Source organism: Epinephelus moara, chromosome 22, assembly GCF_006386435.1.
Source record: "Epinephelus moara isolate mb chromosome 22, YSFRI_EMoa_1.0, whole genome shotgun sequence".
Taxonomy (NCBI): Eukaryota; Metazoa; Chordata; class Actinopteri; order Perciformes; family Serranidae; genus Epinephelus; species Epinephelus moara.
In genome coordinates, this window is record NC_065527.1 from 6237516 (window position 1) to 6258486 (window position 20971).

At 41.6% G+C, this 20971-nt stretch overlaps 1 protein-coding gene across 1 annotated transcript in view; it reads right to left on the reverse strand.

Moving 5' to 3' along the window:
* LOC126383889 (retinoic acid receptor alpha-A-like) overlaps positions 1-20971 on the reverse strand; it is a 102407-nt gene that overhangs the window by 42020 nt on the left and 39416 nt on the right. Inside the window, exon 3 of the mRNA XM_050034633.1 lies at positions 16432-16573. Within this exon, the coding sequence (XP_049890590.1) occupies positions 16432-16573 (142 nt within the window). The remainder of the gene's footprint in view (positions 1-16431; positions 16574-20971) is intronic.

The window sequence follows — 20971 nt, forward strand, 5'->3', positions numbered from 1 at the left end:
TTCAAAGTTTGCAATTTCAGTCGGTTGCTATAGCGCCCCCCTTTGGCCAATTGATGTAATATTGCTTCATTGGCATCCTCCCATGACCCTCTACCACTGTGCCAAATTTCACATGGATTGACCAAGTCAGTGAGGAGAAACACGTGGAACACACACACAGACAGAGTTTTCATCATTATAGAGTAAGAATGAAATTAAAGAAGCACTAAAATCTCATATAAAGTGGTGTGTCCTGTGCAGTGGTATATTTTGGTATTAAATTAAAAAACTGTGTTGATGGTCAGAGGGTTATGATATTGACAGATTATAGTGCTTATCCATATAATCAGGCATTAACCTCACATGGAGTCTACCTCTGCTTTACCAACAACGCTTTATATCCATAAATTAATCTCTCCTGATTCAGACTACACATATCATATATACAGCAAGGATCCTATACAGATATGACATACAACATAGTCTGAAATCCAAATCAGTCATGACAAGGGAGTCCATCTTCCGTATGTGTCTGTTTAATTTTGACATATTAGGACATGCTCCGCCCACATCTCATATTCTGTGCTCTGTCTTCACATTATCAGACCGTCTCGATGCATCAAAGTGAAACAGGAGTCAATATAATTTTCTATTTGGGAGATTTAGATTGAATGTTTTGGTCAGCCGTGGCCTCGTGCAGATTACTGTCACTGCTGAGAGGCTGCAGTGATGTGCTGACATTAATCTCGCCATACGTTTTGACCTACATCTGTGACCTATATGCCACCTATATGGGAGTATGTGTATGTAAGAGACTTTCCACTACATCAAATGTGATTATGCCATCAGTAAGGCAAAGTTTGACAGTGACAACGTTAATTACTTCATTAGAAAAAAGACTAAATTCAGATAAATGCTAACTGTGAGTCAATTTAACTAAACAGAGACATGTGAGCTCCTTCGCACAGACTGTGAGAGTTACTGTCACATTTTAATGATATTTCTTGCTTTATTCCTGGAAATTATATTCTTCGAAGATACAAAACAAAAACAACATGTGATGGAAAAATTGATCCTAACCGTGTCTGTCATTATGGTTAGCAGTGTCAGTGTGGGGGCAGTGGGAGGGGTTTGACTTGACAGAGCACAGGCCTCCTCCAATCTGCTGCTCCGCAGAGAAACGCTGCAAACACCGAACACAGCAACAGCAGATAGAGCAGATAGTGAAGTTTCAGAATGGAGCAACAGAAACCTGCTTCACTCTTCTCCAGTGCGCAAGTATGGTGCTTATGTTGGCCTATTATAACATCAGACACAAGATTCAATACAAGAAATGATCACATGAAGAGATAATGAAGCAAAATATGCACAAAATACTGTCCTTGTGAAAAGAGCACACAAACAAAGGATGTTTCTAAATGAGGAACAAGATATTTCATGTGTAAAAAACACACTCACAATAAAATATCTTAATACTGCACAGTCAAACATCTTATTAGTCAAACCCTTTAATGATAGGATGGAGTGAATTGGTCTTAGTATATTATCATTACTATTAAATTTGATGGCAACACAGTGTATTGTAAAACGTCCGCACCCACTGTTTTTCTTGACGTGCATCATCACAGGTTGACCTACATCACTGTCCTGTTTCCTAGTGTGGAACAGTGTCATCACAAACCCAGCAATTTTATCACATTGTTCCACAACTTACTGTCATGACCACCTCTCCTGTCTGTCTGACATGTCTAATGTGTGTCAATTAATCTAGTAGGGCTGCAACTAACGATTATTTTCATAGTCGACGCATCTGTCGATTATTTCTTTGATTAGTCGACTAATCATTTTATCGAAAAATGTGTTAAAATGTTGAAAAATGTCGGTCTGTCTCTCCCAAACCCCAAAAATAGTCACCGATTATTTTAAAAGTCGATTGGTCATCGATTAGTCGACTAATCGTTGCAGCCCAGTCACCAGAAAAAAATGTTTGCATTGTGCATTTCTACACACCATGAACACATTAGATTTGTGGTGATGTAGTTTACGAGCTGACTGTTTTTCCTGTTGGGATAGCGCCACGATAAGCGGTTGTTTTTTACCGAGACATTGCCACATTTCCAGCCTGGATTGTGCCCCCAAACTTCTGTGACTTCTGCGCCCAAACCTCACCACACATTAACCATCGCGTTGCTGAAACATTAAGTTCCACATATCCGCAAGATAATGATGTATAAATGTAATGTATCCGTGGTTTGCAGCCACGTACAGTGCCAACACTTATTCTGGAAACTGGGCTGCTGCTTTGTGTGACACCGAGTTCATCTCATCTGACATATCTATTTTTGTCTCGTGCACAGTTTACAGTATGCATCTGAGTTTGGACTCCACCGAGGAATCTCCCCGAGTCCTGGCAATCTTGTTTTCATGCTGACACAAAAACTGCCAGTATACTGAATCAGAACTGCTCGTCGGATGGTCAACAAGCATCAGAGACCCCAACTTCACACCCTCTTCACACTGTGTTTGTTGGCTGTGTGTGTTTGGAGGCGAGGAAGTAAGCAGGGTTTGAATTTCTCTCTCTCGCTCTCCTTTCTCACTCTCGACACAACTATTTCTGCCACTTTTGGTGACTGTTGGCGATTGTCTGAAAATGTACACCATGATCGCCACATTTAAATGTTATCGCACCTCCCTACTGTCTATAATGGAGGGCTTTCTACTTAGTCATCAAGTGTGGCTGTTCGGAACAATACACTTTTATCCTTCCGACAGGATCGTCATTATATGAATTAATTCTCTATGAGTATAACCCGACCCTTACCCATCCAACCTAACTCATAAATCTATTCAAAATGAGTGATGAGTGAATTTTCTTACTGTCACGGCCACATTGGCACAGCAAACAAGCATCGTATTTAGAAAAGAAACCAGCTCTTATGTGTCACCTGAAAGAACTCAGGCTAATTCTGTCCAAAATGCTGCTGCCAGTAGGTTCGTTCCTTCAAAGAGCAGAGGACAGACAGTGACGATGGGGGGTGAGGACAAAACGAGGCAGTCCTCTCACACACAACACAGAAAAAACACAAAAACACTTTGCCCCTTGGAAGAGGGGGATGGTACAGAATAATGATACAGAAAGGGGGATGGTACACAATCTGTCCACATGTGTCTGTGTGTGTCATTTGTCGTGGTGTGGTGACAAACTGTGTCTGGCGAGGGGGTTGCGGTCCGCACAGAGGCAGGCAAGCCACGAGATGTGATTTAGGGAGACAGCGACGTGGCAAGTGCACCCCCTCACCCACCCAGGGCAATCAATTACCACCGCACTCCAAGCAAATTACTGCGAGCATGAGCAGATACATCCAAATGATGCATCGGACAAGAGGCCATGAAAATATATGGCTTTTTAATACCCACAAAAGGAGCAGAGGGAACCCATCCAGCGCATTATGTAGTGGCTGTGAACACTACTCCAGACTTCCACATGAAAAGTATCTGCACTTTTATCTGTACTGGTCTCTAAGTGTCTGTTTGGCTCCTTCAGCTCTGTTTTCTGTGTCAAATTCTTAGGTCCTGCATTGAAAAAAAGGCAAGAGGCTGCACTGGTGTGGCTGCGTTGTTTCAGGTACAAGGTGGTGATGAATTATAGATGTCCAGTTTGAGTATTAGATCCATGAGTTTGAAGGCTTATCAGATACTGAAACACTGCACAGGCTCAAATATTCTGTGTGTTTCCCCTTTGTGTTGCACCTCTGCGGTGTCAACTGATTGTCTCATTGACATGAATGAAGGGTCTGGGTTTTGTTACGCAGTGCCGTTGTCTGTCTGAGCATGGCTTTACTCTCCTGGCCTGATGAATCTCAGGCCCTGTTTACACCTGCGATTAAAATGTGTCTTGGATGATCCGATCAAAACATAATGACATGGAGCCCTTTGACCACCTAGCATATGTGACATAGGTGGTGACAAAATCTGAACACAAGTGATCAGTTGGAGAAACATGATAGACACAGGTGTGAACCGCGATGTGTCTCAGCGGTCCACTTTTGTTTGGATCACCGAAATGCACGTTAATACCAGGTGTAAACAGGCCCTAAGTCCAGTATTCAGTGTTATTCTATTTCAGTGATTACCAAAACCTGATAAGTGTAAGGGTTTATCAGGGCATTTTAAAAACATCTGCTGCTGCTGGAAACCAGGTTGATGAAAACTTTAACTCCTGCCCTGTTTGGTTCAATCAAACTCAAGTTCGTTTGCCCCCTAAGTGCGGTTCATTTGGGCAGGTGTGAACACAGCAATCACACTCAGGTGTGCAGCAAAACAACCGGACTGAGACCTTCTTGAAGAGGTGGTCTCAGTCTGGTTACAAAGGAACTCTGGTGCGGTTGGTTTGTGGTGAGAAGGTGTTCCGACCTGGATGTGAAGCAACTGCAGTCACATGACACATTGTTTGGGTTAAACATGAGCATGTTACAGTCCTGGAGGATTATTAATGTGCACCTCCTCCTGTACTGCCTTAATATGCACATTCAGCACATCCAATGCATCAAAACATTGTTTTCTAGTTGGAGCCGCGCCTCGTTTTCAAACTGTATGGTTTGACTAAAATGAACAATGACAGCAATATAGTCCACGATGAGCAGCGCTAAAATCAACCTGCGTAGTTGTCCCTCCATTGTGACATTAGAAAGTGTCACATTTATCTTGCAAGTGTACTCTTCTTCAACGTTTGCTTTACTTCCTGGATTTTTCCCACATGGAAATTCTGACCAATCAAGAGCAGCTTTCTCACACAAGGCATTTGATCTGGTCCGCTTGTAAATGCTGCCGTGAGAACACGAACCAACTCTAGGCAATTATACAACTTTGGAACAACATGAGTCCCTGATTCAGACCAAAGCAAGACAACTCTAGGGCTGACAGCAGCCTTAAAGATCGAATCAAAACAGTAAATTTGCAGGTTGTAAAACCAACACAAAGACGCTGAAAGGCTCTGTGAAGCTGAACAGCACAGCAGAATTGTTGATACTTCTCTAATAATCAGAGTACCTGTTCCAGCGCTTTTTTAAATTACAAAACCTTCCACAATGTCTATAACCTTGAGAGTTTTACCATCCATATTATGCTTCCTCTTTTATTTTGTCCATCAGGCCTTTTGATGTGACTCAATAATGTGAATATAAAAGTCCTGGATGTCAGATTTTCCCACAGCACACAAATGCTGCTTTATAATTATAGCTCACAATTACACATCACACACAACAACCAAAATGTACTTAACTGATGCTTTAACTGATGCTGAGGGTGCTTATTATGAAGGTTAAATGTTTCCCAAATTTCAGTCCACTCTAAAAACAGACATATTATCAACTGGAAAACATTTCCAGCTTCACTGATGGACACAATACAGGTCAACCAGACAAACTCTAATGAAATGATGGTATTTGAAATGTTGTCTCTGACATGAAAACACACGAGCACACCCTACACGAACCATCTGATTCCAATCCAAAACTCAACGCTGAGAGGTGTGTGTGTGTTAGGAGTTTTCTAGGACTGTGTTAAATGCATGAAAACCATCCAAATAGCAACTTTGTCAGGCTTTGAGGGAGCGCTGTGAACGAGCGAGTGTCGAGTGTTTCTGAAGTGCTCTCCAGGGTGTTAGACCAACGGATGGAGGGTCATTGAGTGGAGTTCAGAAATGCTGTTAAATACACTCTCCAATCCCTCGGCTTTCCAAGACTCTCATCTCCCTCTCCTTTGGTCAATGAAAAATGTCCCTCCCTCTGCCTTTTGTCCTCTTTATTTCTTTTTTCCCCGGCTGCCACTAGCCCCCTGGTGCAGCATGGCGATTTTTTCCCTCTGTTCTGCTGCTTTATTGGGATGCTGTGTGGCGCGGCGGCAGCATGCGTGGACAGCGGCCGTTTTGAGAAGCCGCCGGCCAGCCATCTGCGCGCTGCCAAGCTCTGCACAGTGTCTCTTTGAGCAAACAGATGCAGCGCTAAATAAACACTATCTATCTGGAGTCCACGTGATGCAGCCCGGGCCGTTCGCCACGGCACTTAACATGGCAGCTCCCTAACACTAACCAGGTGGGTGTCGAGCAACCGTGATTATTCTGCGCTGCCACCAGAGCGCTGAGTTTAAGCTAATGGTCCTGATGGGACAAGGGGGTGGAGGGGAGAGGGGATTGTCAGATGGGAAACCTGCATTGTGGAAATATGACCTTGGAGGAGAACGGGAATGAGCGAGGTACATACACAACTTGGAAGTGAGAGATTGTGTCATGATGGCGGTCTCAGTGCTGGTTCAGAGGCTTTTTTCCACACAGATACGACTAAAAAAAGAAAAATAAATAACTGAGAACTGATCTAATTATCACCTCCGTGTAAACAGCAGTGGATGTTTGTCAGAATGCTTTAGAAGAAAGTCTTATTTTCTGACAGCAGCGTCAATCCCTCACACTGTTTGTGATATCAAAAAGCTGCTCAGATATTTGATAATATGCAGTAATATGCATCTGTTTAGAAGTAAACTGATCGGATTTCGGATCAAACCTTGAAAATGAATTGTTCAAAAGAAAAATAAAGGACTGTGAAATCAGATTAGATCACGTCATCCAGTTTTTGTTAAAACCTGGATCAAACCTTCATCTTTCATATCTTTATCCCCAAAGCCAGGACTATCCTGATCTCAGCAGAAGGCTGGATTCAGGGTGGATTTCAGGAACCAAATGCAGTAAAACTCTTAAATTTTGCACCTGATTTGTTTGACTGCTACAGTGATAAAGAAGACAAAGTAGACATTAGGCAACCTGTAAATCCTCTGTACATTAAAGTGAGACAAAAGAGAGAACAAAGGATTAATACCCTGTAAAATAATCCCTCAAATAGCTGTCAATATAAAACAAAATTATTGCACCAGGGTCTTTTTTCAGTCGTTCTCAATAAGGAGCGAGAGTATGCAGCCATCTAGAGAAAAAGCGTCACGTTCAGCATCTTGCGCTCACTCAGAGTGCTTGAAGTGGAAAATCTCTGGACTTTTCAGAAAGGCACCGGTGTTGTCACTGCCGCTGCTTTAGCTAGGCTACTCTCTATCATAGCAAATACAGAAAAGAAATGCTTGTTTTGGGAGCAGATCGGCTGGCAGACACTGGACCTTGCTGGTGAGCACTGTTGCCAACGCCTCAGTAAGAAAAGTAGCTATTGGCTGTCCTAAAAGTCGCTAGAAGTCGCTAAATGATGTCATCGCCTAATTTGCATAATTGTCCATATGCATGTAATTGTAATGGCTGCTGTAGGAGAGAGGAATAACGTCGTGGGAGAGACAAAAACTGAGTAAAAAAAACCACCCTGAATATGTTTATAACTACAAATGAACCTTCTTTCAATGATTTATATTAGACAAAGAAAATTTTACATTTACATCCCGCCCTGACTGTAAACCAGGTCGGGATCAGCCACATGCGCGATTCACTTTCAGTCTGGACGTGGAGGGGTTAACATCTCCTGCTCTGACTGCTGCTGGGAGGGAGGACTGGGCCGCCTGTGAGTGCTTTGGGGCGGGGGAGCAGCCCACGGCAGCATCCGCTGCTCATTGAGAAGAATAAGAATGATACGTGCTCTCACGACAGAGTCTCCAGAAGTCTTCAATAACATCAGAAAAAGTCGCTAGATTTGTCGCTAGTCGCTTTTTTGAAAAGAGTCGCTAGAGGGGTCTGAAAAGTCGCTAAATATAGCGACAAAGTTGCTAAGTTGGCAACAGTGCTGGTGAGCATTGCGCTTCTTTTACCAATCGCTTTGTTACACCAGTTTTAAAATTGCTGCATTGGCTCCCTGTGCGCTTCAGGATCGATTTTAAGGTTATTTTATTCATTTTTAAATGTCTTAACGGTCTTGGGCCTTCTTATTTATCTGACCTGCTTTTACCATATCAACCCTCGCGGACCCTGGGGTCCTCCGGCACAGGCCTTTTAACCATACCACAAGTTAGGACTAAAACACACGGGGAGGCGGCATTTAATTATTATGGCCCCCGATTGTGGAACAGCCTGCCGGAGAACCTCAGAGCTGCAGAGACTGTTGATGTTTTTAAAAAGAGGCTCAAGACTCATCTTTTTAATCAGGCTTTTAACTGATCTCTTTATTTATCTATTTTAAATTCCTCTTATAACCGATTTATCCATCTATTATCTATTTTTTATTTATTTTTTATATTCTTACCCTTCCTCTTTTTACGTTCTTATCTCATTTAACCTTTATCTTTTGTTATTTTAGTTAGCCTATAGGTTTTAGTTTTGATGCATTTTATGTCTCTGTTTTAGATCATTCTTACCTAGCTACTAACTCAATTTTATGAGCTAAATAGCTTTTTGTTGGGTGGGAGGGTTGGGTTTTCTCTTTTCTTTTTGTTTTCTGTTTGGATCTTTGTTGTTTTTAACCTCTGTGAGGCACTTTGTGTTACTGTTGTATGAAAAGTGCCATATAAATAAAGTTGATTTGATTTGATTTGATTTTGATTTGTAAGCTTTAAGTTGACTGTGTAGTCAACCCTCTGTTGATGCAGCGTTATGTTAGCTACCTGGCTAATGCTAGTGTCAAGATACTGTTGTCAGAGAAAGAAAACCCATGTGCAGCAAGTCAAATGCTATGTGGACACAGATAGCAAAACACAACATTTCCAAATCCAGATCATTCTGATCCAGAACAACTGGGCCTTGATGTCAGTCTACACAACTGCACCCTGTGGAGACAGTTACAAGATAAAAGAATGGACTCAGAGCACTTCCTTGTTCCTCAGACACATATGGTCTATATATACCCTCCACTGTAACAAGTAACGGTTTCTTCAGGGGTTTAAAGCAAAGGATGGAAATCCATAATGTTCTTTTAAACAAACGCCTGAGCATGCTTTTCTAAATTGTTGCTTATGAAAAGAATCAAACTGTAGATATTGAAAATTTGGCAATCAGAAGCTTTATTGAAACAACCATTTTGTCTTCAAAAATTATTTTCAGTCAAACTCTTTTCTTTGTATCATCACGACTACGATCTTGTCATGCGATGATGCTCTCCCATAGACTCCAACCATAACCCAACTAAATACTTAACCCCAGCCCTCAAACAGACCTTTGAAGGTCTGTCTAAAGTGAAAACCAGCCCAAATGTCCTCATTTTCCAAAATGTCCCCACTTTCCAAAATGTCCCCACTTTCCAAAATGTCCTCACTATAAAACTCAAACTGGTTCTCACAAAGATAGATGTACAAGTACGCAAACACACGGTGCTCCTCCTAACAGTCTTTCTCTTTCTCTTCTCGCTCTGCAGATTCACCAGATTAATAATGGATCACATCTCATGACGGTATGAAACTCATGATCGCTTACCACTGAAAAATACAAAGACACAACTTGTGTAATGACGCATTCAATCACATACCTGCTGGTGCAATGTGTACACACACACACACACACACTCATACACACAATCACGTACACACACAAATATAAAACAATGCTCCCGTTATGTTCCACTCTAAGTAGCAGTTCAGTAATCTCCAGAGGCACATGATAGCACGAGCCTAGTGTCCGAAAGCAGATGTTCCCGTCCATCTTCTGACTCAGGCCTCAGACTGAGCTCCCAACACCCTGCTTTCATTTTGAAATAACTACCACTACAGATGTAAGCTTTCAGGTGTTAGACAGCCTGCAGTGGCCACATTGGATGCCTCCAACCGTAGTGATAATAAAAGCTGACAATGGTGAGTAGTGTTTCAAAACATAGAATACACACAGTGTTTAGATGTCTGCTCAGCTAGTTAATTAACCACAGTGTATAAAACCAAAAAGATGAGCTGAAAGAAACTAAAATGCAGCGTAGAACTGAGGAGAAATGCAGAGTTTGGTGAAAATTCTATATAGATTTGTGACTATGAGCAATACTTGTGGTCAATCAGAAAATAACTCTCTATACCAGCAGACGGAGGTAGTAATTGTCATTCAAAAAGGGAAACCGGAAGACTGTCTTGACGCTAGTTTGCCAGTTAGCTCATTAACAACACAATCCAGCGTTGAAAGACCAGAGCACATTTACTGTGCGCCAGTGAACAAAAACACAAACCATCACGAAACGTTTCTGCTAAAGAGCTCATTGACTAAAGAAAAATATCCTTAACTTGTGTAACAAGTTTGTTTTAATGTAACTCTCTTGACTTAAGCTCTTTGTTTACTTTCCTCACTTCCAGTTTCACTTCTGGTGTGCTGAGCTGAGCCGCCAATCAGAGTGATTTCATTCAACAACAGGCTCTGCAGTGGCTGACACCGATTCAACATGCTTATTCGGTGGTAAAAAAAACAGACTAGCGCTGATGAGGGCCAATGGTATGAACACTCCTCACTGGTGAGGGCGGCAGACGCTCACCAATGCTCCCAACTAATGACCGTCGGCTTGGTGTGTAAGGGCCTTAAAGCAAAATTATCTTAGTGCCAGTGCAACTGCATACAAAGTCAGTGGAAAATCTCAAAAGAGTGAATTCTTTTTATGTGGTACAAACTGAAGAGACATACCCCTTCAACTTAATGATACCTTAGCTTGAGAAAAACTCTGAACTTTTCCCACAGGCTGTATCTGTATATCGGTACTTGATACCTTTATCAACCAAAAAAGCCCAGTGCCCAAGTAGCACCGGAACTTCTCCAGTCAAACATTTCCTGCATTCAATCCTTTCTGTGTTGCAGTCTGATCCCACCTGACCCAACTTCCTAATGAGCAAACTTTTTGTTGTTGCCATCTCCAGACTTGCTCTGCTCTGCCCAATTAGCATGAGCTAACACAGCAGCGGCTAACATCCAACATCGAGCCGTTAAACAGTCCCAACAAACTCAGGACTAGGATTGGAAATATTCACTTGACCAACACCTACAAGGTATTTCAAAAAGTAGTAGCTGGATGTCTATGGAATTTTGGAAACTCAGTGGATTCCCTGATGGTATCTGCCATAGCTTTCCTCACCAGGCGCAAGTCTGAAGGGGATTATGTGTTTGGTCGAGCATGTGTGTGTGTATCTGTCTCTCCGCAGCTAATCTCCCAAAATATTGGATCCATCAGCCAAATATTTTTTGTTCAAATTTATGCCTGTATGCTTAAAGACCTCTCATGGTTGCAGTGATTCACAGTGTTTGAAAAACTCCTCTTATCCAACCTTTACAGGGCGCAAGTGATCAACAAAATCACACAGCACAAGCCTTACCAGGTCTGTTGCTGGCCACATTGTGGCCTTCCTTGTGGCTCAAAAACCAACATCCATAAAAAAGTGTGGCCTCATTTTGAGTCTGAGCAGCTGCAGATTAATTTCCTACCAGATGTGTTATGATCCACTAAAGTTAGGCACAATATGAGATGACTAAATCCCCATTTTTTTGTTATTTTCACCGCCATCTTGACTGTAAGGGAGCCTGGAGGGAGAATTGAGTGAGATTCAACTCGTCTTTGTTTGGGAGAGGAGATGGAGGTAGGGCGGGGTTTTGTCGAGGTTTGTCTCCATATAGCCTGTCTTCTCTGGTTACGCCTTGGTAATTTCACTTGCATATTGTCTCCCCTTCATCCCACTACTGCCGTGCATTCACACCAGACACACAGCCTGCCTGGCACTTCACCTTTCCCACCCACATGCCCCCAGACAAACCCGGTGGAGCTCTGCACTGTACTGAGTGCACTTTTCTAGCTGCTAATAGATTTAGGACACAATTGCAAACCCTGTAGTCCCTACAGTGAAAGCAACGTCCGGTGAGCACGGACCTTCTGTTGTCGATGTTCAGAGCAGCACACTGAGGACACCACCCAATCACCTTCATCCGTGGATATATGAGAGGGAATAGTCCCCTTTCTCATCAGTGGCCCTGTGGGTGGGGGGTTGGGGGGGTTAGCCTGAGGATATCAAGACATCATCTTTTCCATGACTCCTCTGCTGAGGTGTGAAACAGCATAAGAGAAAGGAATGGTCCCCCCCTGAGGCTAATGGAGCATGAAGTGGACCTGAGCTATAAATGCTGATGCAATCAAAGGATGCCAATAACCTGTGAAATGCAAACTGTTCCTATGGATGACAATGGAGCAGGGCGAACATGAGGCCATTGGCAGCAGCAAGTCACAGGGTTCCCCAAATACACAGGCTCTGTGTCCTTTTGTGTTTTTCTCTGTTCATCATATAATTTCTCAGGTCCCACTGTGTGGATGCTAAAACTTGGTGAATGATGCAACACCTCCTCGCAGGCTGAAATTGCGACAATATGAAACATATATAGGACTGAATAATGTATGAGTCTGATCAACTATCATGTGATTCAACAGCTCTCAGTCATCCCGACATCACATTGATAAATACATGACCAGATCAGATCTTATCTGACAGATACAACGCTGTCCACCACAGGCCATGTGTCCCTGATTGTCATTATACAGGCAGATCTTGTTAATTTCAGTTAAGAACAAATCCATGAATGTGTTGGTATTTATCTTTAATGTTAAAGAACAAATATCATAAAAAGTTTTTAATAAAAATGTGGGTCAAAATCCAATCTAAAAAATACAGCTTGCAATATACTGTAAGTGTTTATTTTCCTGCTCTGTAAAACAGGCATTTGCATTTGCAGCTCATTTGCATTAAATATCCAATTCTCTCCTCACAGTCTATTACTGGAAACACTTTTTTTCTCCTCCCAGTGTGCACTGTAAACAATACTGAATAGTGTTCTCATGCAGCAGGAAATATAATGACGTCTGAATGTGTGGGGACATTAAGTCCGGGTGAAAATAGGTCCATTTCACAGCACACATTCTGACTTTTTAGACTAGAAAAAGTACATGTGTCACTAATAACATTAACAATGGCTCTGTTCTTTTCAAGTGTCCCCGTGAGCCAGCGTGAACAATACCAGGACTGTGAAGCTGAAGCAGCTGAATGGAATCCAGCCATCGAACATTTTATTATCAACACCTGTGTTTTTACTGTGACATGTCAAAATGTCTTCTGTGAAAAAAGGCATCTCAGTTTGAAGAGATCGTTCCTTTAAGGGCCTGAAAACCCTCAAATGTGAAAAAAACCCTCTTCATATAAGAATGAAAAAGTGTATTGATAAATGAAAAATGCAACAAAGTGCAATGGAAACAGACTCAGCGAGTTAATCATGACTTATATGACGCATGTGACTTAAATGTCACTGAAGCTTCCAGTGAGGAGATGAAAAATGACAACAGACGAGAACAGATCTGTGTGGTGCGATGAGGAGACTGTAACCTTCCTCACATTAACACATGAAGCAAACAGAAATGTCAGGGTTTTTTTTCTTACATTTTTTCCCCATCAACCTTCAACCATTTCAGATTTGCTCACATTTAATTACATCACCTCACTGCACCTACTTCTTCTGCAATGGCATAATAGCACCTCTGGAGAATTCACAGCACCTACTGTTTATCTTGATGAACCAATACCAAATATTCACATAACAGTGGTGGATGGGACTGAACAGGGCCATTACTGTAGCAGAACTATTTGAAAATGTGCGTGGAGAGGTCGTGTAACTGCGTGTAATCAATTATCAGATTAGTAAATGTGTAAAAGGATCTCTGAATGTGTACTGAGACTTGTGAATGTGCACAGGAATCTGCAAATGTGTATTCAGAATCCCATTTATAAAATTAAAAAAGTCTGCATGCAGATTTGCAAATGTGTAGACAAATCTGTAAATGCATACAAAGATTTTCATGGTTGAAAAGTCAGTGCGGGTAGAGCGGCACAGACAAATCTCTATACACATTTGCAGGTGAAGACAGAAGTGAAGATAGACGCACGTGTAAAGAAACAGCCAATTGAGAGGCCTGCCTGAGTTGTAACTGATGATTTGTCTGAATTTCCAGCTCTTTAAAACACTTTGGGGTGAATTCACAAAGAATGGATCACAGCCGCTGATAGCACCATGAATTAAGCATCACTTGCGACCACTATCTGCCCGTCTCAAGGTTCAATTTACTAATGATATTACAACACATAAACACCCAGAAAATTTGCCCGTTTTTGCATCTGATAGTATAGACGCTGCCTTTGTGCCAAGAACACAGTCGGCAGAACAAAAGCAAGGACAAAGAAAACTGAAATTTTCAGACTGTGAGCTACAGGTCCTGACCAATGAGGTGCAGAGGCATTCCTTCAAAAAAATTCCTCACGCAAAGAATTTAAAACTTGACAGAGAGAAACCATATTTGGAATTAAATATCCTAGTTCACTTACCACCAAATCACTAAAGATGCTAACGATGTCACATTTACAAATCTGACTACACAAACACAGATGTCAGTATGCATTAAGATTTTTTTTTACACATTTACAAATTCACAACTCCCCCCACACATTTGCAAATAGTTCTGCTACAATAGTGGCCCCACAGAAATGTGCTTTAATTCGCATTTTCTTTTTTTAAATTGAATCTTAAACTGTCTGCCTCTTTTCTTACACCTGGTAGTTCCACCCAACTTGAACCTGAGCGGCGGGTAGAGCTGCTCTTGCTTATTTAGAACAGACTCAGACAGAATAGTAATGACTCAAAATTAGGTCATCCCAAGATTCAAATGTGAATGTAGGTGCTTCTCCTGACAGGCAGCCTTTTTATGACACAAGTTTTTTGATGTCACTTGCAGCTTGAAAATCCCAAAAACGTATAAAGAATTCAAAATATTGGGAATGTTAAACTCTTACAAGAGAAGCTTGTTGGCTAAACACAATAGATTATGTTTCTCCCTCCTGTGTTGCTGCTGTATCTCTGCTCAGTGCATCCTATACTGCAGAACATCTCTCTGATAAGCTCTGACAAAATGCAACTACTGATTCTGACAGCATGATGAAATGGGTTTAATAAGCTTGTCTAATTAGCATTTCTGGCCTTGTGTATATTAACGCAGGGGTGCATCAAACATTTGTGTGAGGACTGAGTTCTCCATTACATCTCATCATTCAATAACAGTTTATAATCCACACCTCTGAGCCAGGTGAGACATTTTCTGCCACTGGAGTTGAGGCAAGTTAAGCAACAGAATTCAGCGTCATCAACATTAGCCCTCTTCACACAGGACTAGTGTTACCTGAGGACCTCTAATCATTTGTAATAATTGCAGAGGTTGTCTGAGGTCTCAATCCTGTGCGAATCTGCCATGTCTGTAATTTGTGACGTAACAATTCCATGAAATACCTCCCATAATTCTCCAAACACAGAGCATGTAATAATATTAGTCAAGTGCCATTCGACATCTCTGTGATTTGGAGTCGTACGTAGGTGTTTTATTTTTTCCTCCTTTCTGCCTTTTTCCTGACTGAGAATTATGGAGGCTGCGTTGGCAATTATAAATAACAGCATTTGGGTGCAGGAGGCTCGTTGTGCTGCACAGCATGGAGACACATCCGAAGAAAGAACAAGCTCAAGGAGCGAATGAGCAAAAGATGATGAGATGGATGACGTGACAATGTGTGGCGGCAAACTCAAGTAAATACAGACTTTGCTTATCCTGTGCCAATGTGAATGCTAATGTGTTGCACAACACACACACCAAGGAGTGGGGTCACAGTATAATATTGGGGGTGTGAGACAAATTAACTTTGAAGTGATCTTGTTGAGCTCTACAAGGACGGCATTTAAAGGTGTACAGTGTGAAAAGTTGAACTGCCTAACGTGTGTTCAGACAGGTTTGTTTTCTGGATAAGAAGTTTCATGTTGTATTTAATAACAGATGAGATGCTTTTCTTGATTTCTTTAACAAGACTAATGAGTAATGTTCAACATATCTGTTGTCAACGTGCTTTTATTTTTAGTCTCGCAGTGTTTAAGTTTGCTTTCTTTTAGTATCTGTCTTGTCATATCCTGTTATATCCATCTGTCATGGCCTAATGTTTTATATGATATATAAAAAGGTGAAGATGCACACATTTCTGAAAATAACACATGTCTTTGCTCCCTGATGGCACACTATAAAAGGTGATTACATTTGTCTTTGATACAAACGTATAATCCTGTAAAACTGAATTAAAAAAAGTTTAGAAAATAAGATTAAATAAATCTAACACTGATGCAAATTTGACATATTTTGTAAAAGTTGAAGGAAGGGTTAAAATGTTTTCATATTTCCCCAACCTATGGATCTGCCTGAATTATATATTCAGGGAAATTACCTGTGACTGTAAGTTAAAATAAATAAATAATATAATGAAACTCCAAAATTCTGATGATTATTTATTTATCTATTTATTTAAATTATTATTTTTATTATTTTTATTTATTCTTGTTTGGGTGGAAAAGCAGGTGAAACAGCACAGAGCGGCGGATATTAAACCGCTTCTTTCAAATCCATGACAATATTTAATTCAATTCCATATCAGCACACTGTGTAAATTGGGTCTGAAACTCACACTCTTTGGACATTCCCACTCCAAAGCACTTCTGCAGGCGGCAGTACTGACAGCGGTTCCTCGTCACCTTGTTGATAATGCAGTTCTTGTCCCGGTGACACGTGTACACCATGTTCTTCTGGATGCTTCGGCGGAAAAAACCCTGAGGAAACAGACAGAGAGGAGGGGTGGTTCATGAAAAGAAGACTCTCACGAAGTTAACCTAATTTTCCTTCTAATCTTCTGTAGCTGCCTATTTTCTAAAACATCCACACAGCTTCATTTAAATTCTCCTGCCACTGGATATCATAATGTCACGACAGCCTGTATAACAATGTGCTCGATGTTTTGTCTTTTCATTGCCATTAAGGCTGAGAGGAAAAAGAGAGCTGGTGTGTCCCTGCTGGGAGCTCTGTGGAGCTTCAAATGCTGGATTTAAGCTCAGAAACAGAGCACTAGTGGGAACAGAGAGTGAAGAACCTCAGGGTATCAAACAGTGAAGCGGCTGGTGCTGTATGGAAGAATAACAGAGGACTTTGGTTCAGCTGTGGGCGGGGAGCACCATGTCTGAAGGTGACATTGAGCTTCTGTAAAAGACCAAAGCCACTTCTCTTTTTCAAACGAATGCTTTCATTGTGATTCACTAAAACAGCAGTTGAGTAACGAGTCTTAATTTGGCTTATTACATGTTTTAGTGTTACGGTAAAAGAGATATAAATAAATTAGTGAAAAACATGTAGCTCCATATACACTTGTGACCAGGGTTCGGATTACACAGTGGCTTTTGGGGGAGTCCTATTTTCCAATGTGCACAACCACTTAACAGGTCACATGCATGCACATACACATAAGGCCACAGCAGCGCACTAAACTGCAGGGTTGCTGTGAAAAACATTATACTACTACTACAACAGGCAGTTAATACTGTTAGTAACATTTCATAGAGGCAAAATAACAACATTAGAATTAATGAAGACATTTAATAGCCCTATCAGAGCAAACAAAAACAAAATCACGAAAGCAGAGGGCTACAGATAACATCTCTCTGCTTCTCATTCACACCCCTTCAAGAACAGCCCATCACTTTCACAAAAACCTAAACATTATTTCGCTCTGTCGCTTACTGTCACTGTCCCTCTGTCATGAGAAGTTCAGGTGGCTACGTAAACACCCAGTAATTTGTGGCACGCTGCCATGTATGAATTGCCACAGTCAGGAACACTTTAGTCAAAGAAAACTTTATTTCCATTTGCAGTATTATATTTGGCGGTACGGCTCTGTTCTGGGGCCTCTTTTCCTTTCCTCTGGCCTATGCAGAAAGCCTCTTCCACATGCTTACATGGAAAGCCTGAGGCAGAGAGAGCACATCTTTCTGCCCTTCCATGTGCAAATGAGGAAAGCCAGAGAGGCAAAGCAAAGACCCCCGGGAACAGAACAGAGCAGCATCAATGACAAACAGAAATGACATTGCTAAGTCAGACACAGCATGAAAAGGAGGAGCTGGGGTGGAGGAGGCTTGCAGAGGAAGCAGCAACAGTAGGCAGGCCAGAGCAGTTTAAATAGGGCGCCCTGAATGAGATTTGCCAGTTGGTTGCATAGAAAGGAATCATGTGATCTATCAGCTGACTCCCTTCCATCAATCAATTGTTGCCTAAATCCAGCCTTGGTTTATGTACACCATTACACAGATTATCTTTTCATGAGTGGGAAAAATGGAAAATGTCAGGTCACGGTGCAAGAAAAACTTGAGTACCCAAACCTTAGAAACACATATTTCCCTTACTAGTTGTAATGTTTTGAAACCTGACATTGCTCATGGACTTTTGAACTTGATTTGCGCCTAGGATAATTTCTAACGCCATCATTTAAAAATGTATTGTATCTTATCAGCATTTTCTCATATTTTTCTTTTAATATTTCATAATGTGTTAGGTATATTCCAGCCGATGATCGCCACAGGCGCCACCTTGCTTACTGTAACTTGTTATGACCTGTGTCTTTTTGCAGCCATAAACAATTTCAGTAGCTTACTTGTCTAGATCAGGACCTCAGTGCCTTCATAATAAGAGAGATTATTTCCAGTTTTTGAATACCTTTCAGTCAGCATGATGCCCTCCACGAAGAATCTGCACAGGGCGAACACAATAATACATTCACACTTTTTAAGATTCATTCTGTAGCTATTACGCTTGTGTGATGCCAAAAATTACCCTTTGAGCCCTCTTGATCTAAAATCAAATTTAACCATGTGGTGTGACACCCCGTGTACACTGCTGCCTGCTTGAATGAAAGTGATTATCAAGACAATGTGGATCCTCTTGGAAGTCTTGTTAAACGGAAACGGAGGCTGAGCTGAGCTTTGCTACATTTGTTGCTGAGCAAAATGACAGAAAGCAGAGGAGCATCTATAGGAAGCGGGAGTCGTCACTGATTTTTTCCTCTTGATATTAATTTGCCGTTGCTCTGAGGTCTTTTGCAATGATCGTCCATCATCCAGGGCCTTTTGCACATGTTTGCAGGCGTTTGTGCCTGAGGAGCTTCATTCAGTATGAGAGGGGGGGGGGGGGGGGTTAAAATTCCATTTACCATAGCTGCCTGTGACGGATGGGACCTTGCCTTTTCATTAGTGAAGCAGGATGCATGATGGGTAACAGATTAGATCACAGGACTGAAACGGCTGACTCTGTAGCCCATCTCGCTTCGGCCTCGAGCATCTGTCAACCTCTGGACCGCCCCCTTGGTAGCACAGATACTAACCTGCGCAGCCAATCGTGTGTCAGCCTTGTTGACACGTGAGCGGCCTGAGGTCACCTCCCCTCAGTTGGTATTATTCATTTTCTTAATAGAGGCCTTTATCCTGGCTGATGTAAGTCGAGTGTGTTTATAGACATTACCTCAGGGGTCTGATGGATGACCATGGAAGCGGCCTGCATCGCCATCAGCTGCCATATAAGTGTGTTCAGGTTGGGTGCAGAACCCAAGGCTACTCAGGTACTTATGTCATTCAAAGCTGAGAGCATGCAGGTCACTTAGCCTTGGAAATCTATGTGTGTGTGTGATAAGTGCTATACAGTGTGCTGGGGGTTATACTGGGAGCTGGAGCAGCTGCAGTTTGCGTGTTGTGCACTTCCTGCCGACCTATTCTCAAGATAGATTTGCATTTTGTGAGCTTCAGCTATTTGGGGAAGATTTGTTGACAGTTCAAGGCCTGAGCTGCGATGCTTTTAATTTAAACTTTCTTTATCCACAGTGTGGATATATTAAGTATGTATACAGATGGGGGACAGAAACAACACTTTCTTTTCAAAGTTATGGATGTGAAATTTTGTTTTATGCGTTATGAACAGAAAATTTATTTTGTCTTTGCCACGAGAAGTGTTGTTTTACCAAATGAGGTCCTGATTAGGCCATCTTTATAACTGTTTTCATTGGAACTACTTTCTACTGACAAGACAGTCATTAGGAAATTTCCTGGCAAGTGGGTCTCTGCATCATCCACAGTAACAGGGACAACATTTCTGCAAGGAACACAACTATCAACTTTACAAAATGTAATGTTCAATGCTGTAAGGATCAGTCAATTCCATTCACCTCTATCCAATGACAGAAGAGACATAAAACTCAGCAATCTCAAACCATGCACAAACAAATCCAAAACTCTCAGCTTAACTAGATACCAGTTAATTATTTTATGATGTGGGTGAACGAATCCTTGATCAGGACATAACATCTTGCTAAAAGACTAAACCAAACAGGTCCAACGTCCCATGTGAAATGAGAAAGTTGTCCCAGCTGGTGGGCATGGCTTGCTACTTCGGTCAACTATTTTTTACATGGCGACCGGGTCTCAAACGTTCTCATATTACAGCTAAACAGTACACTAAAATATATTTCTGAAAACATTTGAGGCAAGAAATAGACAACGCAGTAACAGAACCTTGATTCATACTTGATCAGTGCGGTCTAGTTCACCTAACAGCAAGAAGGTTCCTGTTTGAATCCAGGGTGGAGGGTTTTCCTTATAGCAGCGTGGGCTTTCTCCAGGTGCTCCAGCTTCCTCCCACAGTCCAAAGACATGCAGGTTAACCCTATGGGCCCGAACGACGCATAGTGCGTCCAAATTCACACCTGTTCTTCTCTGTGGATTTTCTCCGCGACCATATATCACATGAAACAGCAGACTCATAGCTTTCCGACAAGGCCAAGCACTTGTCCGTAGTCCAATGTTTTCACAGCGAAAAAAAAATTATAAAGTTACACTAAAATGATGTATAACAGAGCTTTCATATAGCTTTGCACACACATTACTCTTGGATGAATTCGCACAGAAATGCCACGCATATCACATGAAAGCGCAGGAGCAGAGCTTTCCACTGATACCACACACATCATTATGCTGTCATCCCATCATGCTATAAATCCAGATTAATTGTCTACAAAATAAAAATCTGACGAATTTCTTTACAATCCATTATACAGATCTTGTTATCAGTCACTTCATATAGTGAGGAATATCTTATCTTACCACGTCTTAGGCTTGCGTGTGTTTCTCCCTGTCTAT